Source organism: Amblyomma maculatum, chromosome 10 (assembly GCF_055883805.1).
Source record: "Amblyomma maculatum isolate TAMU_Amacu chromosome 10, ASM5588380v1, whole genome shotgun sequence".
NCBI classification, from domain to species: domain Eukaryota; kingdom Metazoa; phylum Arthropoda; class Arachnida; order Ixodida; family Ixodidae; genus Amblyomma; species Amblyomma maculatum.
In genome coordinates this window covers 2,355,382-2,379,000 of record NC_139353.1, presented here as the reverse complement: position 1 = coordinate 2,379,000, position 23,619 = coordinate 2,355,382, and the positions used below count along the sequence as shown (strand labels likewise).

Below are 23,619 nucleotides of genomic sequence, written 5' to 3'. Positions count from 1 at the left end.
AAGACCACTAAAAGGTCTCCACTCTGCCAATACTTCCAGGTCGGCATAGGACAGCTAGAGAAGAAACCCCTTCGGGGGAAAAAAAAAAGGGGGGGGGGGGGAGAGAAACTTCGTTCTGCGCTTCTTTTACTCTTGCTAGAGAGTCCCATTATTTTCATAGCTACCTTACTCTTCTATCAGCGGACGCAGTCAAGATAAGGAGATATGCCGTCTGCATAATGCTAGACAAGCCTTCTCAGACATGTAGCACGCTCTAGCGTTTTATCTGGCCCACGTTCCGCAAGATTCATATCGTCCACCGTCAACAAAAATACGAGGAAGATAAAGTGCTCTGTCGTGCGTCTGCGAAGATAAAAGCTACTATAGCTCCACAAACCAGATAACGGGACCAAGTCCCGGCATTGTTTTTTGTCGGAGCGAGGTTATCATGAACCGGGTACAAAGAAATAAGTACGCGATTTGTTTAAAAATCTCTTCGTGGAGTTGCATGCACGCTTCGCCGCCTAGCGGCACAAAGAGCGCTGTCCACACGTTAGGTCGCAGGTGGCGCCCGAAGTCACAAATGCTGGAGCAGGCGACGCGAGAAATGGAGCTCAATGCTAAGCCGGTCACACGGAGATTCCGTCTTCTAGGTCAATTCCTCCTTACCCATGTTTCCAAACAGGGGTGCGGAGGGTAGCATAGCAGAGTCGGCAGGCAGCACTTGATTCAAAATAACAGTGAAACAAATCATGCAACGTCGACGGCGCAAGGGAGGAAGATGAACGAGATAAAGCGTGCCGCCAACTGCAGTCTGCGCTGTAGACGGTGCCGCTCGCTGTGGAGTAAGCAGACGATGCACTGCGTTACAAAGCCAAGCCACTAAGCCTAACGCGCCGGCGTGGCGAAAACACGGCGCGCGAGTGAGAGGAGTGTTGCGTGAATCTCAAAATAGACGCTCCGCTGAACTGCTTTGCGACCCCGCTATTTGCGAGGGCGCACAAACCCGGCCGCCTACACCCGAAAATAAGCGCGAAGACGCCGGCGAGTCGTAGGGAAAAATATAAAACCAAGCGAAAACTTCATCGTTCGGTGAACGCGCGCGTTGCCGGCGTGGGGGAACAAGCAGACGACGCGCTGGAAGCGCCCGCAAGATGACGTCACGCACTCTACGACGGCAACCACCTTTCACTAGGGCCCACACCTGGAACACATCGTAATCGCCGTTTCACCGTCGGTCTCTCCGTAGTTTCGGGCTGGATGAGTCGTTCGAGTGGTTGAAAGATCAGATGTAAACAAAGCCTGTAGAGTATTAAGGATCACATTAAATCAATAGCATCCCCAGGTCGGTTATTTCGTTTCTTATTGCAGGCATCCGAAAGGGCTACCAATAACCTGCCCGACCCGCGATCTCTTCAAGGCACGTGGCTTTACGAGAAAGCAGACAACGGTTTGCAACAATATGGACAAGTGGCCCGCCGAAAAAGAACGAACAAAGTTTCTAACCGTAAACAGCAAACATGCGTATCATTTCACGGTTGCCACAGTTAACGAGAATGGCTTTAAAAAAAATAGACAGGTCATGTCGGCGATTCTTTGATCCCGACAGCTTGGAAACGCGTGTCATGCAGACTGATATATTTCTGTCGGCATGTTCTATAGAGGAACACATTACTTTTTGAAGCAGAGGCGCCTTGCGTGTACGTTACAGCCGCACTAATAGATCTTATAGTGAACAACTACAGCATCCGCTGAATGCTTTTTTCTTTTCTATTTACGGAACGTTTAGTGGATAGAGGCAGATGAGTCATCGTCGATCTTCTATTACACTGTTTTGCAACGAGGCTTTCATTGATAAGCTAAGCACATCTGAGGCTTGATTAGCAAGCAGATTCCACTAAGTCTTTACAGCGCAAGAGCTCGTCCGTGCAATGAATTCGTACTTTGTTCCAACGTAGGATATGATACCAGCACGACCCTTGCTCATAACTGCCAGTATACAGTGAATGCTTGCGCATGACACAACTGCCTTGCTCGGATGATCATTACTGCAAAAAGCAACGCACAGCGCGACAGCAGCTATGTGGAAGTGGTATAAAGGATTGCACACTGTATTACTGTTGAAGTCGCGAGTCTCACAATGAGAAAGAAGAAATGTCAACCATAAACTGATTGAATTTTCATGTCATTCAGGGTTGGCGGTACTGTTTTATCATCTTCACTGGGTAGAGTAATTTTAGTTGCTAATAAAGCGAGCCGCAGACTAAAAGGGAGGACTGAAGCAACGGAACTTGCGGCGCAGTTACGAACAAGACATGGAAAATTCGCGATGATGCATCCCGGAAGAGAATATGACGAAGAGGAAGCAGAAACAGCGAGAAGGCCAGGATGGAGGAAGCTCCTCCAATCGCAAGACCGGAAGTAGGTGAGGCCGGATTTCGTGCCGATCCTTGTCCGGTACAGCGGCGACGTCAGCTGACCTTGCTGTCGTGACCTTGCAGTATTTCGAGAACAGCAAACAGAACAGTTAGCGCATGTCGCAGAGGAAACGGAAGTGTAGTAGCAGACAACACATAGACCCAGACTCGAATTGGATTGGATTGGACTGATTGCCTGCACCCTTTGTAACGCGCGGGCAACTCAGAAGCGATGTCCTAGCCCTGAACTTAGCTCATATTGCCGCCTACCATTCAAATCTGTTTGTTACAGCTGCCGACATGCGGTCTTATCATTGTTACTGTAGCGCACAGATCAATTCTGTATTCTTTGTTCATGCTGATTGTCGCGAGACGCAACTTTATCCATTTCTTTGTTGCGAAAGACGCGCCGAGGTGTGCCTTGAAGATTGAGGACACAAAAGCACAATAACACTTCCGCATGTTTTTCAACATGCACGCAGTTTAGACATTAACGTGCGCGCACTATGACCCACCACTCAGTCAGTCGCTTTTTAGTCGTAGTCCTTTATCCTTAGCCACCGCCAAACAGTGCCTGCCTGCACCCTAGTAGTACCCTAGACCATGGTGTACCCTAATGCCTGTTAATGAAGCTACACGGGAGTGTCTGCTAGGGAGCCCAAGGGGAGCCTACATGTTGCGCCGGGGCTAGTGCCTGCTAGGGTGCCTCGATACCAGGCATGCGGTAGCGTGGTGCCATCTTTCGACGCTAGAGTGAGGCCCGTGCAGTGCAAGACCACTAGTTCAGTGGTCTCCTCGTCCACCAATTGCATAGAACCCCGACCGAGTTAAGGCACGAGGTTTTTTGCACCGCCACATCGCTCCGAGAACTGTTCTAAAAACAAACCAAAAATAATGATGTGATAGTGACATTAACTCGGCGCGTATTTCGCATTTTTTTACTTGTACGTACGAAATACAAGGCACGCGACGACGACGACTGAACGATAGTGGGCTAAGTCTGCAAAAGATTGACCCAATAACGATTGGCGCGCAATTTAACTCGACTGAAATCTGACTGCCAAGTTAAGCCAACTCTTGATGTTGAACAGGGTCTATTATTAGCCGGCTTGTCCAAGCATCGTCCCGTCTCCGTCGTCTTTTTATAGTTTGTGCACTCTGCATAGAGGTTTTATTCTTGATTCATACTCTATAACTCTTTTTGGCCACAGGATTGTTCAGCACTGCTTTTTACAGGACGTCTTGGCCGGCAAAACTTCTAAATTTTGATAAGCACTCTTTGTAGCTAAGGCTGTTTTGTTTAATGCTTTTCTATACAGGTATAGGCAGTTTTCTAATATGTATTTCACAAGTTTCGTTCTTTGACCTTCAGGACTATTACTGTTCACCAAGGGAGCAAGGACTTCATCACAGTACCTTTTGTAGACTTGATTAGAGAGCAGCAAGAATGTCATCTTAACAGCTTGGCTTTGTATTCGTCTTGTCTTGTGCCCTTGTCTGGTTGTCAAGGTAAGCTCCAAGAACTAATCCGCCCCTGTGTGTATTGAAGCGACGCAGGTATTACCAAGACAAGACAATTTTTCTTGTGGCGGCCCAGGAAATCAGCCATCGTGCGGTATGCATATATAATGGAGGTAAAACGTGCAAGGCAAAGCTCGGGAAGCACTGTGAGTTGTGAGGAACGATCTCCCATCGTCCCCTTTTAAAATGGCTTCCCCCCCCCCCCCCCCCCCCCCCCCCCGCGGTAGTTACATTAACGATCGAGAGATGGCGTCAGCGTCGCGGCAGCACGAGCGCCACCCCTGATCTTGTCACCGCGCACGTGGACAAAGCCAACTCCTCTTCGGCATCGGGAACTGGACGCGAGCGGACGTCTCCTCGCGACGCTCCGCTGTCGCCGGCGCGGTGAAGCCTCGCGGGACTTTTCCCTCTTGCCCGTCTTGTCCGGCCTCGGAGTTTATCCCCTGCCCTAGCGTGGGCGAACATTCGCCTGTAGCCTTGCTGGTGAGTCAGACGTCCTGTATTCATTAGTATGTTTTATTGCTAGCTAGCGTTGTTGTTATTGCAGCAATAAATGCCTGTTTGTTGTCAGCACTTGTTGTTCCTTTGTTCCCAAGAGCACGGCCCGTAGTGGTCGGCGTGCGCACGCGATCACTGCGTGAGGTCGGCGGTTGGGACTGTCAGCCGCGACTAAGCAGGGAAAACATATCATCATCATCATCAGCCTGATTATACCCACTGCAGGGCGAAGGCCTCTCCCATATTTCTCCACTTAACCCGGTTCTGTGCTAGCTGCATCCACTTGACCCCTGCGAACTTCTTAATCTCATCCGCCCACCTAACTTTCTGCCGCCCCCTGCTACGCTTTCCTTCTCTTGGAATCCAGTTTGTTACCCTAAGCGACCATAGGTTATCCGTTATCCTCTTGTCGCACTACATATCCTGCACATGCCCATTTCTTCTTAATTTCCACTAGAATGTCATTAACAAGTTATTTCTGACTCACTCTGCACGCTTCCCATCTCTTCATGTTACCCCTACCATTTTTCGTCCCATACCCCTCTGCGTTGTCCTCAACTTAAGTAGAACCCTCTTGGTTAACCTCCACGTTTCAGCCCCATAGGTGAGTACAGGTAAGATGCAACTGTTGTATACTTTCCTCTTGAACGATACCGATAAGCTGCTAGTTATAATCTGCGAGTGCTTGCCAAATGCGCTTCATCTCAATTTTATTCTTATTTCCTTTTCATGGTCCGGATCTGTGGTTACTACCTGTCTTAAGTAGACATATTCGCTTACTAGTTCCAGTGCTTTGCAACCTAATGTAAACTGCTGTTCCTTCCCGAGGCTGTTGAACATTACCTTAGTCTTCTGTATATTAATTTTCAATCCTACCTTTCTACTTTTCCTGTCTAGGTCACCAATCCTTCTTTGCAGTTCATCTCCTGAGTTACTAAGCAAGGCAATGTCATCAGCAAATTGCAGATTACTGAGGTATTCTCCATCTACCCTTATCCCTAACTGCTCCCATTCCAAGTCTCTGAATACTTCCTCTAAGCAAGCTGCGAATAGTACTGGGGAGATCGTGTCTCCTTGCCTAACACCTTTCTTTATGGGAATTTTGTTGCTTTCTTTATGTAGAACTATGGTTGCTGTGCAGCCACTATATATATCTTCCAGCACTTTCACGTACGGCTCGTCTACCCCCTGATTTCGCAATGCCTGCATATATATTATCATTATCAGTTCCCGATGCCGAAGAGGAGTTTGCTTTTTGTCCACGTCCGCGGTGACAAGATCAGGGGTGGCGCTTGTGCTGCCACGACGCTGACGCCATCTCTCGATAGTTAATGTAACTACCAAGGGGGGAAAGCCAACTTTAAAGGGAACGATGGGAGATCGTTCCCCACATCTCCCGAACCTTAAATTGACACACGCGCCTGTAAGTACTGTGGGCGATTCCTCTGCCCGAGGCATGCGCACGACAAAACACACAGTGGGCCGTGTAACAAACATTCTTTATCTCACGTTAAGCGCGGGCGTCGTCGAGGCCGTCCGGGGTCGTCGTCCGGGTGGCTGCGGGTCGTTCTCGTGGAGAGAGCCAGGGGGGAAGCAGGAGCGGCGAGCCAGGAACCAAGAAGGACCAGACGGCGGCACGAGCCTTCCTTCATAGACCCCTCGCGCGGGACCGGTTATCCCCGAACGAGCGGGGAGAGGGAAACCGGCAGCGCGCAAGGAGCCTTGGGATAGTGGCGCGGCCGTTGAAAGCGCGGCGCGCCACGGGCGCTAAAGATATGTGGCACGTGGGCCCCCACAGTACATGCTATGGAGATGTCTTCATGAACTTGCACTTGAGGCAGGAGCTTTCAGCAGAGGTAGCACCGACGACGTCCTCGCAGACTTCCGCGGTGCGCCGACGGTAGCATGAAGGTCTCCGCAGGATGGCTGGCATGTCACGTGGGCTGCAGTGTCTGCAGGTCGGTACGCAGCGGGGCCCGGCCGAAAACTGCAGCCGGGAGTCCGCAGAGGCGGCGCCAGAGAGAGTACCGAGTCAGGTGCTGGTACGGCGCAACACCAGGGATCGCCGGATGGGGACCACGTGTCCACAGGACCAGCGAGTCCGGCTGAAAGCTGCAGGCCAGGATAGCCGCAGCCAGATGTGACTGGTCTCGCCACGACTGCCCCGGGTGGATGTTCCGGACAGGATACAGACAGCTCCGTCGCAGCAGGCGGCAGCGAGACGATGTGCAGAGGGCAGTAAGCCTGGGTGGCTCCGGTGAACCTGCATAACCAGAACGCTCTCCACATGTCTTTAAAGAAAGTCATGGGAGGGAGCACCGGCGTCCGCACGGGCCTTGTGGCTCCGTACAAAGCTCGCTAGCAAAACGTGTCATGCAGCTGTAAAATGCAAAGTTCAAGTGAACGAGACTGCTCAGTTCGTGCAAGAACAAAAAACAAAAACAAATGGGCAGCAATATACCCCCACGTTAAGCACCACGGTCCTGGCGGTCCTTTCTTCTGGCGTGGTGCAGGCAGCTACGAAAGCCTTAGGCCTAACGACCACTATGACAAAGACCGTCTTAAAAATAAAAAAAAAAGAAAACCTGGAAAAGGGTTACGCGCACACAGCCGCGAGGAGACATCAGCACAATGGGTTGGTCTTACTCCGCTCACCGCACGAAGCGGATTTGCGATCGGCGCCCACCGTCCCGGACGATGTCAGAACGCCCGGTGCCGAGCTGCAATACCAGCAAGCTCATCGTGGCACCCGTGGCCCCATGCCACTCGGCTCCCAGAGTCCACGACTCCCGGGTCGCAAGAGACAGATGACAAAATATGTACAGAAAACTCGGACCACCCACGCGGCTTCCGTACTCACTCGCTACAGGCTTGGCGACTACGCGGGCGTTAGGCCTCGCGCTCCCTCGATGTGGTTTTCACAGTGAAGAAAATTCCCCAAAGGGCATAAAAAAAATGCGCTGAGCATGCCTAAAAGTTCAGACATGCTGTAGCGGAATCCACCTCGCACTCAAGAAAGCATGCCGCAGGGCCTAGCGATCAAAATGCATTCTACGCCTAGCACTTGTCATGTCCGGACAAAGAACGTCCCTTGCCACGAACAAACAGTCGTCCAATGTTCCAGACTTTCATCCTAGAGCGGCCCCACGTTGGGCCCCAGATGTGGGGTTGTAATAGGGGGATAAATACGTTTTCCTTGCTTAGTCGCGGCTGACAGTCCCAACCGCCGACCCCACCCAGTGATCACGTGCGCTACCGAGCGCACGCCGACCACTGTCGGCCGTGCTCCTGTGAACAAAGGAACAACACGTGCTGACGACACAGGCATTTATTGCTGCAATAACAACAACGCCAGCTAGCAATAAAACACACTAATGAATACAGGACGTCTGAGTCACCAGCAAGGCTACAGACGAATGTTCGCCCACGCTAGGGCAGGGGATAAACTCCGAGGCCGGACAAGACGGGCAAGCGGGAAAAGTCCCGCGAGGCTTCACCTCACCGGCGACTGCGGAGCGTCGCGAGGAGACGTCCGCTCGCGTCCTGTTCCCGATGCCGAAGAATGAATGAATGAATGAATGAAAACTCTATTTCCACCGAAAAGGAGCCCTTCATCTCCCGCCCCCGGCACGCAGGCCGGGGTGCGGGTCAGGAGGGCCCCGCAGGCTGAGGTCAGGTGAGGTTACAAGCACTATTCACGGCCTTAGCCGCCAGGCGGGTCGCGTGCCGCTGAACGGTGAGATCTCCGCTCCGCAGCCAAACCTCCCAGGCTTCTCTACTATCAATGTCAATGCCGGCGCCTGGGGAATCGGCGCATTGCCATATTATATGATCTAGCGTGCCTTTTTGGCCGCAACTTTTACATTTAGAATCTTCTTCCTCCCCGGTCTGTGTTAAGAAAACCCAGACAGGGCAGATGTAGTTATCGGCTTGTAATCGCCTCCAGATGCGTGCTTCATTGTTAGTGAGAGACCGATCTGTGGGAGGGTAAAGAGGATTTCGGCTTTGTCCTCGTGCGCGGTGACAAGATCAGGGGTGGCACTTGTGCTGCCGCCATCTCTCGATAGTTAATGTAACTACTTCGGGGGGAAAGCCAACTTTAAAGGGGACGATGGGAGATTGTTCTCCACGGAGTACACATTTTTCTTTGGTCCAATTTTATTGCAGACTCCTGATAGAGGAAAGCATTTATTTCTCAAGGTAAGCCACAAAAGGTAAATGTCACTTCCGTTTATGGTACAGCTGTCAAAACTGATGGCATTCACTGCATAGCTTTCTGTGTCTATGTGGGCTATTTCAGTTTTACTTTTCTTGGGGACTTCCCCTTTTGGGTGACTGCTTGAGTTTTGGATGAGTAAGTGCATTGTGCACAAATCGTACTGACAATGGCATTCTCTGTATCTGTTTTTGGTTCCCTAATTTTTTTCTGTGCAAGCATGTCAAGCCTGGTCTTGATTCCAACTCCTGCTGGGCTATATAGGTGCACTTCCAATTTTTCTTGCTTTATTTTTTGCTAATGCAGGTAGTCAACTGAGTTTTATCTCCTCTGTTTGCCAGGATGGAAGCTTGGGCGAGTTTGTGACGGTTTTCTTGCCACATAGCGCTAAACAGACAGGGACACAGTGAGACACACGGGACGGGACCTCATAGTTGGCGCCTTGCTGGCGGAGGCGATAATTGGGACCATAGTAGCTGTACTGATTTCCTCTCGTTTTGTTCATAGCAGTTAGAATCAATAAACAGTAGCTGTTGTCCATCCCTTGTATTCTGTGTTCCTTGTCCTTGCTGCATACATATAGGCATTTTTAAAATATTCATTAAAGACAAGCACTTGGTTTTATTAGGTTCAGGGCACAGCATTTATTAGAAGTTGGACATTTTCCTCAAATGCAATCTCCATACAAGTGCCTGGATTCAAGAATGCGCGCCCTTAACCTAATACAATATACTGGTTGACTTCATAGGGTTCTCAAGTATGCAATGAAACTAATTGTAAACGATGAAATAATATCAGCTGCCATTTCCAAGAAATAAGGAAGCATCTAAACCTGTTCCAAAAAAGCTCTCGCCAAGGGGTTTTCTAACCACTTTTTTTGGCGGAGCATTAGCAGGCATATAACACTTCTTTTTGCCTCACTGTCTACAGAACAACTAAAGATAAACTTCTTGTATATTTTAGTATATACCTCTGTAGAAGGTTTCTAGACGTTGCGTAGCCCTTCTTGTGTTTCGTGGCTGTTTCAGGGCTGTTGCATCGAAAAATTAAGTAATTATCAGGAAGGAAATCACTGGAAGGGATATCGCTTGACCAGTCAGGTTTCGGTAACTACAACAGCGGTGTAACAACAGGACAAAACGCTAGAAAAAAATTTAGTTCCCGTAGTCCGAAGACCTCGGGCGTTTTGATAAAAGATGTCCAAATTAGGATCATTGCACTGCATAATAATAATAATAATAATACCCTTATTAAAAAATCTGAATGTACATTTACTGAAGTCACGTTCGCCTAAGCCATCACTGTGGCTTGTCACGCGAAACCTGGTAATCTAAGCCACAAAACTGACTGTTATCAAGAGACAAGACACTGAATTCTATGCTGTTTCAGAATAATAAAATATAAGGCACACAAATTAAGAAGAAACCAAAACAGACATTACACAATGGCACAAAAGAGAAATACAAAGGTCATAATTATTATATGCATAATTCCTTTAGCTTTTTTGGGAAGGTCGCATATAAATTGACAATTATTAATTTCCGAAGGAAAAGCCTTAAATATGTCTGGCACATAATATGCTTCGGTATATCTGCCAAATCTGGTGCGCGTGAGGGGAACTGAAAAAGTGGGTGCATGACACAAATGACGATATGACACGGTGAGGACTTTAAATGCATATCGCTCCAGAAATACTTGAGCAGCACTGTCTGAGCAAAAAGTAATCGTAAATTTGGCATTCTTAGCATCTGAAACAGGTTCCCATCTTGTGGAGTGCATAAGTCGTAAGCAACACTTTTTAACATGCATTTTAACAACCTATTCACATGATGATGCCAGATACTTGAACAGTGATCGAAAGTGGTAATGCCGTATCAGAGTACACTGTAGGCCAACTAATTAGCCAAGAGTTTTCTGACGCACAAAGGTAAAAACGTTTTGTGATACGGTACAATAAATAAAATTCTAACGAAGTTCGGTATATTGCCACGAATGATTCGCATTTGCTCTTTTTTGACAGCCGCCGGCATGCCACCATATCATTGCGATTCTAGAGTGAGGATCGATTCTGTTTTGTTTTTGTTCATGCTGTCGCGAGATGCTGCTTTATCATTTTGTTCGTCGCGCAAGATGCATTGAGAGAAATTTAGCAGATTCTTGCCACTCGCGTGTGTTTATGCAATGTTTCAGATTATGCTAGTCACGGTCTGCGGTTTTATCTCATGTTTCTCTGCCGCCTTTAAATTGAGCGTTGGCGCGTGTGTTTGACGACCGCCGAGTACGATTGTTGCTATCGCCGCCGCCGAATCACTTCGTTCTTTTGCGGGCGCAAGTCAGCCTAATAAAGAGTATTCGAGTGCACAGCCAGTGTCTTCATATGTGGCTACTGGGCTTGTCACCACTACGTGCCATCTGGTGGAGGTGCTGCCCTTTGAGATCCGGCCGCGCGCGTGGGCGTAGGTTTTGTAGTTCCTCTCCGCTCTGCTAGAAACCGGGCACTGGCGTAGCGGAGCAAACTCCAGCTTGGGTTATTGCCGCCGCCGCCGAATCACTTAGTTCTTTTGCGGGCGCCATTAGTCAGCCCAGTAAACAGTTTCATTCACGTGCCAAGCCAGTGTCTTCAGCTGTGGCTACTGGGCTTGTCACCAACATATATATGACAAATGAATGGAAAAAAAGAAAACCGGAATCAAACCATATATGCCCAAATACTTTATGGAGTCTGAAAAGTGTATAGGGGGACAAGAACAGTTGACACATTCAGAAGTGTGCAGATGCAGTGAACAAGAAAGTGACGCTCTATTGAGTGCTATAATAATAATAATAATAATAATAATAATAATAATAATAATAATAATAATAATAATAATAAAAGCCCTTTTGTGACTTCAGTTCAGTTTTATTCCTCAAAGACCCCTTTTCAGGGGGTTACATAAGGGGTGGGAATACACTTGAAAGTGCAAACAAGCAGCAATGATTATTTAACATTGAAGATGATCTGTTACACGTGCTTGAAAAACAGATGGCGAAGCGATAACGACGATGTCATAGGGAAGGCCGTTCCAGTCTAAAGCTGTTCGAGAAAAGAGCGAAGCAGAAAAAGTAGTAGTGTGCGATGGTGGGCGAGCAACTTGTAGTGGGTGACTGGTGCGGTGAGATATGCGTGGTGCGGCTGTGATGCATGGTGCTTGATTCAGAGAATAAAAAAACTTGTGAAAAAGAGCGAAGCTAGCGATGTGGCGACGAAATGAGAGGAGTGGAAATCTGGATTTCACTTTCAAAGTTGAAACACTGGTGTCGTACGAGTATGAGGAATGAATGAACTGGACGGCACGATTTTGAACAGATTCCAATGCAGTGATTAGATATGCTTGATGTGGATTCCAGATGGCAGATGCATATTCTAATTTTGGTCTTACCAGTGATTTGTATGCGAGCAGCTTTACCTGAGGTGGGGCAAGACGAAGATGATGCTTAAGGAAACCTAGTGTTTTATTTGCTGCTGAAATGATGTTACTAATATGAACGCGCCATGACAGATCAGGAGAGATGGTGATTCCCAGATATTTGTATGATTCTGTTAGCTCAATTGGTGTATTAGAAACCGAGTAAAAGAAACGATAAGGGTTACAACGACCAGAAAAAGACATGAATTAGCATTTAGTAGGATTAAGGGACATCAATCAATTATTGCACCAGTTTAATACACTGTTAAGATCTGCCGGAAGGGTGTGTTGATCATCACGATTGTTAATGGTACGGTAAGCGACACAATCATCCGCGAACATTCTAATATTGCAGGAAACATGCATGGGCAAGTCGTTAATACATATTAGGAATAGAAGCGGACCAAGGACAGATCCTTGCAGGACGCCGGATGTTACTGGGACGGAATTAGACAGGTGGCCGTTAACACAGACTGACTGCAAACGATTAGTTAGAAATTCTTCAATCCATTTTAAAATATTAGGTTGTAGGTTGAGCTGCGAAGGTTTTAGTAATAAACGGCAGTGAGGGACTTTGTCAAAGCTTTTGCAAAATCTAGAAAAATGGCATCGGTCTGCATGTTACTGTCGAGATTAGCATGTAAGTCATGAATGAAGAGTGCTAGTTGGGTTTTGCATGAGAGGCCCTTGCGAAATCGGTGTTGCGAAGGATGGGAAATTCGTTTGAGTCAAGGAAATTGATTTGTGAGCATATGACATGTTCCATTATTTTACACGGTACACTAGTTAAGGAAATGGGGCAGTAATTCAAAGGTGAGTCTCTGTTACCCAATTTGTAGACTGGAATGACCTTTCCCTGTTTCCGTTCAGCTGGAATGATTCCTGAAGAGAGTGACAGTGAAAAAAGGAGACATAAATAGGCGGCACAAGTAGTGTTCACATTCTTCAAAAGTTTTGAATTAATTAGGTGCATACCAGCTGCGGATGAAAGTTTCATAATATGAATTATGGATGAGATGCCTTCGACGCTGAAGGTGATAGCCAGCATGAAGGATTCCAAGTGAAGGGATGATAAGTGTGGGAGGCGCGTCAAACTCAGTGGTGAATACAGATGCGAATGCATGGTTGAAAATATCTGCGCAGTCGCAGTAACAGGTTCATGCAAGTCATTAGTTAACGTAATATGGGAACGATGAGTATGATTTAAAGGGACAGAACACTGGCCAAAATGTGTCATAAGATTATGGTGAAGATGAAAAGATCTTGCCTCATATAGTACTGATCGAGCAGTACAATATCAAAGAAAAGAGGCTTTAAAATTTTAATTTGCCATTAAAAATCGCATAAAAACAACAGAGGTGCTAACTAGTGGAGAAACCCTAGTACTTTCAGTGTAGACTCCCACGTGACTACATGCAAGCAAAATATCGCTGATTTTCATAACTGCACATTGTTCTTTTTTCTTCTAGGAGTGCTTGCCATAATTTATTATATTTTGCACTCTCTCCAGTGCGCCCTTAAAAAAAAACAAAAAACACCCCTTCTTTCACACCGCGAGAGGTATGCTTTCAGGTTTTGCCACTAGATGGCGCCACAGTATTTGCAATTTCATGAATGAAGCAATGACAGTGCCCACTAAGACTTTCGTGGACGAGGGCGTGCGTCATTGTGCCGTAACAGCATGGAGTGTGAAACTGAAAAGGACGTTACTCAATGCAAGAAATGTCTGATTACTGCCTGGCGAGTGAAAGTTATATTTGTTTTCGGTACGTCTTTTTTGTCAACCACCAGTCGTCATAGCGGTCGCTGCTCATGGTTTCCAGCATCGGACTACATAAAAACGGGCGCACGCATTGATCGAAAAATTCCCGGTAAAAATTTCCTACAGCGATTCTAGCAAAACCGTTATGCAATCGAACATTTTAAACATCAATCTTTCCACTGCGGAGAAAAAAAAGCGAGACCTAAATTCCAGTGTTCTGTCCCTTTAAGACCTGCCAAAATTGCTTTGGGTTGCTTATTAGTAGGTTTGGTAAGTCGTGGGGATAAAATGAGTGCTTGGCATTACGGACGGAATGTAAGTATAATTTTTTAATTTCGTATTTTTCTCATGCAACACTGGAGACATCTTAAGCGCAGTGAAACTAAATATGCACATGCGCATGCACGTAAAAAAAAAAAAAAAAGAAAAAACCCTGTCGTGCAAGAAATATCGGAATCCGGGTGGTGATAATCATACTTCAAGCTATTCAATTCTAGTGTGCTGAGCTTTTTTTGGACCCCATCTGCAGTAATAATCTAGTCACTTCTTAATTGATTCTACTCTGTGAATGACGACCCTGGTTGTTTCTGAGTGCTCGCTCATCTTGGGTGGCTTCGTAAACTGCGGCCCTTACATTAGACAAGAATATGTTCTATCCTTTGTTGTGCAAGCAAGCACTCACCTTAGCCATGAAAAGTGATGTGCTTCCTTCGAAGTTGAAAAAGTGCTGCCTTTTAATTTCTCCTCGGCAGTGCCACCTAGCTTCAACAACAAGAACTTTTCATTATGGCTTAGCATCAGGCATCAGTAAATGATGCATACGTGAACTAGTTTTGTGTGCCATATTCTCTAGGCACACATTGAATGCGTCAACCTATGTTGAATTAAGGAGCGGCTGGTGTAATGCTATCCTTCAGTTCATTTATGTAGGCTCCAGGAAACTTGAAAAACCATAGCCGCATGCAAAAAAGCACAAATAAAAGCTTGGGAATTCCACGATAACTAGATATCTTTACGTCCTAAAATAGAAGAAAATGTCAAAAGGAAGCCGCTGTAAAGGGCATCAGATTAATTCTGACCAACTGGAGCTCTTTAACAAGCATCAAAATCTCAGCATACATGCACTTGGTAGTTGCCTCCAAAAAAACGCCACCGTCAAAGTTAGGATCAAACCCGAGACCTTGCAGTGGGTAGAAAAACATCACAGACATTCAGCGTCAGCAAATCGCAGGAAAATGAAGCGTGTGATAATATCTTGAGGTGTTTAACAAAGATATAATGTGTTACTATGATTGTTTTCAAAGAAACTTTGCAGCTGCTTTATTTCTTGCTTTTTATTATCTGAGGTCAACAAAAAAAAGCCATATTAGCACAGAAATAAGTGACAAGAACAACACATTTTTGTTGCTACTTCACTTCACCCTTCCTATTGCAGCAGGAAGCACTTCTCTGTAGAAGTATGCCCAGCTTGCTAGGGCTGCAGGCAGCAGGAGTCCAATATTTTTCCTGTACCAGGCCCTGCAATTACCAAATAGTATCTGTAACAATTGGTGAGACCAAAAAGTTCGGCCAGTTGCTTAATATGCATGATAAAAAAAAAGTGGCTAAAGACGCCAGACAGCAGAGGAGGAACAACAAGGTAAATTGCCTTGTTTCCTTATTTGTTATTTGTCAAGTCTGTGTGCTATTTATCTACCCAGCAGCATCAATGTCGGCACACTCAGCAGAATCACCCCTGAAATGTCCATGAGGACAATTCTGAGGGCTTTGGAGTGCAAAAAGAGAAGAAGCAACTTGGCAATGACATATTGTTGCATTAAAGGGACAATAGAGTTAGCCTCCATCAATCCAGTACACTGAAAGAACTTTATTGTGATGGCATCAAGACAGTACTTTCTTTATGGATCTCTTTGTCTCTGCCATTTACTTTCCAAACAGTGATCACCAAGCCCTTTTCAGTCCCTGCATCACAAGTTTGAATCCAGTAGAAAAGGGAGAAAGGAGATGACTTAGAACCTCAAGGTCGTGATAACTGCAAGCAGGGTGTGCTTTTAGCTTAAAATGTGACCATACTCTTTAGGTGCACAAGCTGGAACAGCTTGGAAATTTCAAGTCAAAATCATGACTACAAACTGCACCTCTGCGCCCAACATCCTTCAGGTCGATGTTGGTCGGACCAATTCATACACTTATGATTGCCATTACGGTATACAATAGCAAAACCTCGTTGATTCGACCACAGTTAATTTAGAAATTTGAATTATCCAACGTCCATGTAGTGCAAGGCGCCTGCCGCTCCTTAATTTGGATGTGGGCAAGCTAGCACCGGTTCATTCAAATGGCGGGTCACATCGAGGTACCACCCGAAAAGCCAGCGATCGTCCAAATAGATCTCCCCGAACTTTAATTGCACAAAAAAGTGGTGCCCACAAACTTTGGACTTGCGTGTAACGGCAGGCGCGACAACGATCAGAAGTCCACCATTACCGAAATATAATCCAAGGGCATATTAGTTTCTCTTCTCTTAAATTCGCACCATCATGCCGCTGCCAGCGGACGCGTGCATCAACCCGTCACGCCATTTCTTACGCTGCTTTGTGCATCACTGGTCTTTTAGCTTGCTTGATTGATTGATTAAAACTTTATTTCCACTGATGTAGAAGACCCGCTACTCCCCTTCCCTAGCACACAGGCCAAGGGGATGGGTGCCAGACCTCCTTAACTTCAGCCGCCAGGCTTCGTTGCTGGTCGGTGGGGACCTCACTTCGCAGCAGTGCCTCTCAGGCTTCTCTACTTCAATATTGGTCCCAGCGCCCGAGGATAGAGGGCACTTAAAAATGATTTGATCCAGGGTCCCCGGCCGTCCCTCCGAAGGTCTTAAATTTATCGTCTGTCCTACCGTCTGTCAAGGCATGAAGCAATCAGAGGGGTTTACAAAATTTCGGGCCAGTAAGCATCACGAGGCTATGGGGCCCTCTTTATTGTTTAAACTCTGCTCCTGTGGTGGCACCAGATGTCTTCCTAACCTAAATTTCTCGACGATTTGTGCATGTTTGCCAGTGTTCATCCATCCCCTGGCAGTCAACTGGGTTACATGGAAGTAGAGATCTCAGGCTAACGCAAGGGTCGCCTCGTCACCAGGGAAGGATGTTCAGGTGATCGCACAATCTATTTCGCCGTAATAAGGCCAATACAGACACAGTCACGCACAAATCTGTGCTTGGTTTGGTTTGTGGGGTTTAGTGTCCCAAAGCAACTCGGGCTATGAGAGACGCCATAATGGAGGACTCTGGAAATTTCGACCACTTGGTTCTTTAACGTGCACTGACATCGCACAGCACACGGGCGCCTTGCTTTTCACTTCCATCGAAAAGCCACCGCCGAGGCCGGGATTCGATCCGGTATCCTTGGCAACAGTAGTCGAGCGCCGTAACCACTGCGCCACCCCGACGGGGCACTGCAAAAAAGGCCCCGGAGGCACTTACGATCTAGGAGCGGTTTTTCGACATTCCCGAAAGTGTGCCCAAAGCAAAAGCATTTGTAAGAAACAAATTACAAAAGACCTGTCGGTGTCGCTTAGTTTTCATCCCAAATGTATAGATAACCATCTTCCAGGCATTTATAAGATAAATCTACAGTGTAGCAAGCAGTTTTTGGCAGGGTTAACGCGACAGCTTTAAAGACCTGGTCTCCAGAAAATCTGGCGTCGTGTCGGAGTTGCTGGAGAAAACACACTGAACCACGGGCATGGCTCTGGCAGGTGGCAGTTGACATGACTGTGCACTGGATTGGTTGTCGAATCGTTTGATGTCATGAGACCACATGACATGGTTGAGTTGACAGGCTCGGGCTTTGCCTCTGAGATGCAGGCAGGGTAAGACCGAAATGGAGACTACTAGGACCCTTGTTAGACACGCTGCACCTATAGGCTCCGTGTACACTGCCAGGTGCGCAATGATCGGCGCTAAATTCAGCGCTACTGGTGGCCTCATGTGTGTCCAGAGTGGGAAAGTGGCCCATGCACAGTCGTGAGCAAAAGTGGAGGGACCAAGCGCTTCGAGAAAACTGCGCGCCAGCTTTTTCTGACAGTGACATTGGATAAAGTATAAAATTTCAGTTGTGAGTCGGCACTCTTCTTAAGTTTTTCTGCTGTGCTTGTTTTGTTTTATTTTCACTGTTTGGCCTTCAAAATGTATTAGATACCGCCCTAAATATGCCTGCCATCTGGCCCAAGCAATTTTGTCTGGCACCTCTTTTTATACACAAGAAAGGCAACCGTAGCGATTTGTTAATCACAGGCGTACATACCAGCCTTAACTCTTTCATTACCGCGAGAAAATGGCGGTTTTTCATATCTCGGAAGATATTTTTTGCCAGTACAAATAATAATGCAGCACACGTTGCAGCATACAAAATTGCACATAATGGATTGCTCTTTCCAAAAACATAAGTTACAATGCAAGCAATTTATTAGGCAACACACAAAAAATCGAAAAATTGACATTGTTGTGACAAGTTTATAAAAATGTAATAGAAAAGGCATGATATCTACAGAAGCAGTATTAACAAAGTTTAGAATATACATATTGAAGATCAATGACCCAGGAACACAGTGTAAAAAATAAACTATCTGTACAGCGCTGTTCTCCAGCTACATAAAAAAATCTACAGGTGGAAACAGCCTCATTTCTCGTGCCATACAGCAAAGCAGTTCCTGGTTTTCCTGAGGCACCAAATCAAAACTACTGCAAACTGCCTATAAAGACCAGGTATACATGTTGGACGTGCGGCGCGGGCCTTCGAATGTGTTTTCATGCAATAAAACCACATGGACTCAGAGTCAAAGCTCACTAGTAATAGCTGGTGCCATTTTCGGGTAATTATCCCCACTCAATACAGTCAGACTTGCTGGAAGTCTTTTGATCATAAAAATTTGACGTTACTGCTGCGTTACTAGGAGTGACAGGTTTTTCTTTTTTTCTTTTTTTTTTTCATGCACTGCCTCCACGCTCCCTTTCGCAGCAACACATGCACATTAGTTCTCAAAAAGTTCTGCAAAAATAAGAATGTTGCCAGAGTGGTAAAATTTAAACTGGTATTACATGTGCAGTGACAAGGCTAACCACTTAGTAGCATTAGGTGCACAAGAAGTGATTTCAACATGTCAAAATCGGCAATTTAAAGCATTGACCACCGGTGATCGATTTGAATCGGCGTGGTAACAAAAGAGTTAAAGGCATTTATTTTTATTTCGCAGTGCAAATATGATGTTGGCCCTTCATGCAGGAAAACCCAGTACACTACTCGGTAAGAAGACACCACAAAAAAGACAACCACAAGAGAGGACACGACACAGGTGTTGTATTTCTAAAACAGTGCGATACATGCGCGTGGGAGACACCTGGTGGCCGGCACTCAACGGGAACACAATGCATAAAGATTTTCATTCAAACAAAATTTTCTGAACAATTTTCCCGTTTCCCTGTGCACGCATGTAGGCAGCCGTTCGTTCAGAGTTAGAAAAACATTGCAACAAAGTATGCAATTGCATTTCAAGTCTATATTTTTAAAATGCCACGAAAAGTGTACGTTGCGAAGCTGGGCATACCTCTAACAGGCGCTCTGGTAGCTGGTGTTTCCTAATTGCACAATCTTCTCCTGGAGCCCAACATTTCACTGTGCGCACTCCACTAGTTCGTAGCACGGTCGTTAAAACTGGGCAGCCTAAATGCTCAATGCAAAAAGCAGCTTTCAAATGGCATGGCAAACGAACAAAAACAAACTGTGCACCGTTGCGACGGCAAGGACGATAACCAGCCGTTGCGGTGGCTCGCATCATGCAGACGGAACAGAACACACCTCGTCCACTCCTGCCATCTGCGCACAAGCAATCTCAGCGGCCGGGACATCGTCTTCGTCGTAGCAAAGGTGTGCTGTTTGTTTTGGTTCGTTTGCCATGCCGTTTAAGAGCTGCCTCTCGCATAGAACATCTAGGCTGCTCAGTTTCAATGACCAGGCTGGAGCCACCCTAGCCATACTATGAACTAGCGGAGCTCACGTAACATTGCAAAACCGTCTATTGGTTTATCTCAAAAAGAACTAAATTATCTGAGAAACCATTGAAAATCGTTTGTCCTACTGCGCCTGTGCAATGCAATGCCAAGCCGAGTATATTTACCACCCTGCGTTTCATAATAAACTGTTGGAAGTTAGCACTCGTGTGCGTCCTTGCTTGTCCTTGTTCTTTCCCTGCGCTATTTTTGTTGACTCATGTAACAGCATATTGGACTCTTGGAGAAGCTTTTGCAATTCTAAGAAACACCAGTTCACAGAGCACACGTCAAGGGTATGTCTGGCCTCACAGCACAAACTTATCATGCCATTTAAAAAATATAGCCTCTAAATTTCAGTGCATATTTTGTCAAGTGCTCTTCAAAGTACACGCAAAACTGTTAATTCATGGCTGCCTACATGGTGAAATGAGAAAATGAAATGTTTTGTCTCTGTAGGTCACGCTCTCGTGCGATGCCGGCGGCCAGCGGCGACCAGGACCCCAACGTGTTTCGAAAATATATCACCTTCGAAATGTAATTTCATAATTTTGCAATCTGTTATGAGGGTGTACTGAGCATTTCTTCATGAAGGGCCAACATCGTACTTGCACTGTACAATGACAAAAATGCGTTCAGCACTTCTGTTCATATGTGTATCAATGGGGTGCGTTTCCAGTCTGGACGCCGAAGGAGTTAGATGGAGCCTTTAGGCCATGCAGCTACGTTCATATGGCTCCAACAAAGCGGGCATTTAGGTCCGGTGGTCTTTCACATAATGTGGTATCTTACGACTGCATGTGTACTATAATATACAGGCGCAAAGTAAAAGATCAGTGATATACGCGTAGCATTGTCCACTCTTCGGGTGAACACGAGAGCGCATGGGTGCTCTCTTTGGACTGCGTCCGATGCGGCTGTGCATCGAAGCACCTCCTCTAGGTCCCCAGGTGCCACTTCTTGTGAGGTCGTGTCCGATGCAAAGGCGCTTCGAAGAGTGCGACCACTTCCTTGTGTGTTCACGCTAAGGGTGGACGACACCATTTAATAATTTGAAACTGCAACAATTTTTCTGGTTCCTTCAAGGCCAAATTAAAGAGTTTATTTTGTAGCATTTGCTTTGGCTGTCTGGTGACCTAACCAAGCTAATTTACACTAGTTTCTCAAAAATGTGTCGAGCACTTGAGATGAATAATTTGACATAACCACAAACACTGATATGAAGGTCATTTTAAACCATGTGAGAAATACGTCAGTGCGGTCTGTGCATGTGGATTGTACAGCAAGGCAGACAATATGAATGTGATAGAGCTCAGTATTTAAGCAATTAAGTAAAATTAAGTAATGAGCTTTTTATTTTCGATTTTAGGGGCCAACATTATAATTGGAAAATGAAAGCCGCAAACAGAAAAGCTGGGTCTAGATTTTAAATTTCCTTTAGAGGTGATGCAGTTTATAACATTTAACATCAAAAATACGCATTGTTTAGCTAATAAAGCTAACTTCCTGCATTGCACATTTTTAAAGCTGCATCGCTGGACGCGGTATCGTCACAGAAATAACACTCGCTGCTTCTACCGCGTAAAACAGACAAAAAGATGCCATTTTTAAAATGTGCACTGCGGAAAGCCATCTTTACTATTGAAGGCAATAAAGATTCAAAAACTGCACGCGGCTTTTATGTTAACGGCCTTCATTTTCTTAATAAAATATTTACTGCCATATGAAAAAAGAAAAAGAAAAAAAAGAAAAAGTTGATTACTTAAATTTAGTTAACTGCTTAATACTGAGTTCTATCACGCACATATTGTCCGCCTTGCTGTACAATCTGTAAAGACCATCTGTAAAGACCGCACCCACATATATCTCGTAAGGTTTAGAATAACGATCTGCAGACAGTTAAAAAAAAAAGCATCCTATTGATAAATGCCAAGAGACATTATAGTTAGAAGTAGAGACCTTTCCAATTTGGGATCTCTAGGTGTCGTAATACTACTCGCTGTACAGTAGAGGGCACCAGGCGTAAGCACGGTGGACACGATGGCGGAACTGGTTTATGACAGGGTAGGCATTTCAACATCTCCCTTATTTAGCTTTATTTTTCTAGCATCCATTTTAATGCTGTGATAGCTTAGCCCTTAGAACCTGACTCCATATACAAGGTCCTTGTTACATACCAGTTGTAATGCATGTGTTTTTTGTGGTTGTCATTCAAGAAGGTCTTGTAGAATGAAGCCATGTCTTCAATAGGGACTGTCTCCTTAGGGTCCCCATCAGCCTTGTACTCTGCCAGCTTGCTTTGGATAAATTCTGCTCTCTTCTGCATATACAAATAAATGCCAGAGAAAAATACCTATATGTGTTGGATTTTATGGCACGTGAGCAACTACAACTATCATATGACAAGCAGAAGAGAAGAAAGGCCCTACAAGCAAGCAAAGAAAATTATGCTAAACAAGAGGCCTATCCCTCCCAAAGTAAAAAAATCGAAAACAATGCCAAGTCTTTAGAAGGGTTGACAATAACTGTCCAATGTGTTCTTCCTTTTCTCACACTAAGTGAAAATGCAAAAAAAGAAAAAAAATCTAAACCCAATTTATACAGGCTGTAACACTGTTTTCTGTATATATGCAACATCCATATTGGGTAAACAGCACTCCTCTATCAATACCAGGAAATGGTGCCATTCTTGACATGTCAGAAACCTCAGGTCGCAAAAAGTGTGAGTGCCGGATTCTTGATCTGAACCAAGCAGTGATTTTTTTCTTTAAAAAAATAACAAAGTGATTATTTCAAGAAGTCATGGAACACAACACAATTAAAAATAAAAGGAAAAAAAGAGTGCAGTGAACTTCTTCGACCTTTCTCAAAGGCATCCGAAGTGTACCATTTTCAATTTGTACCTCTTATTAAGACGAAATGGTACCCTGTGAGATGTGGGTGAGGATGCTTCAAGATTTATCAATTCGTGTTGGAACAAAAAAACTTGATTTGTTTTTTATGAATGAGTTGGAGTCAAGCATACGAATTTTAACGAAAACTATGAAGTAGACCTGAAGTTAAAAGGTTCACAATATTTGTAAAGCGATGCATTAAAAAACGTATAATAAAAAAAGAAGCTTGCCACCAGAAGAATGAAATTTCCCAGCAATCTTCTTTATAATTTGTAGTATTGACTGAACTAGAATAATTGTGCAAGCACAGTTCTTTCATAATAATAATAATAAAAAAATTGAACCTTGACATTTGGTTTATTACAACTTTTTCAGTACTACATATATATTGTTACGTGCCTAGCAGAAGGAGTTGGAGGAAGAAGAAGAGACAAGGGCAGACTGATTTGGGCTCTGAGCTGCTTGCGACCAACTGTCATTCGTCAAGCTTGCGCCTGTATTAAAACAATTTCATCTGCTACATTTGGTGCTGAATTAAAAACGTCCTGGATTCGCCAGTACCCCGTCACAGCCACGATGTAGCAGGTTTGTCACCTTTACCACCTCAGAGCTCCTTCCAATGGCTACCACCCAAGATACGCAGACTCAGAAACAGCGAGCTGAAAAAGAGAGGTCCTTGCCCCATCAGCGAGAGCCGCGTACGTTCCACGGTGAGCCCGAAGATAACGTTGAAAAATAGCTCCGACATTACCTGAGGTGCAGCAGGTACAACCGTTTGAACTCTACTACCCGCCTGTACAACATTGTTTTCTTCCTTAGTAGCATGGCTCTGACTT

At 45.5% G+C, this 23,619-nt stretch overlaps 1 protein-coding gene across 2 annotated transcripts in view; it reads right to left on the bottom strand.

The window, feature by feature from the left end:
* Positions 1 to 6,056: 6,056 nt before the first annotated feature.
* The window catches only part of Coa8 (Cytochrome c oxidase assembly factor 8), a 58,984-nt gene continuing 41,421 nt past the window's right edge, over positions 6,057 to 23,619 (bottom strand). The window contains exons 3-4 of one of the 2 annotated variants that reach the window (XM_084581721.1): positions 22,067 to 22,209; positions 15,159 to 15,357 (exon numbers count right to left, since the gene is read on the bottom strand). In XM_084581721.1, the coding sequence (XP_084437847.1) occupies positions 15,252 to 15,357; positions 22,067 to 22,209 (249 nt within the window). In that variant the 3' untranslated portion in view covers positions 15,159 to 15,251. Of the gene's footprint in view, positions 6,679 to 15,158; positions 15,358 to 22,066; positions 22,210 to 23,619 lie in introns of those variants that run through there. The other variant, XM_084581722.1, reaches the window with a different exon arrangement.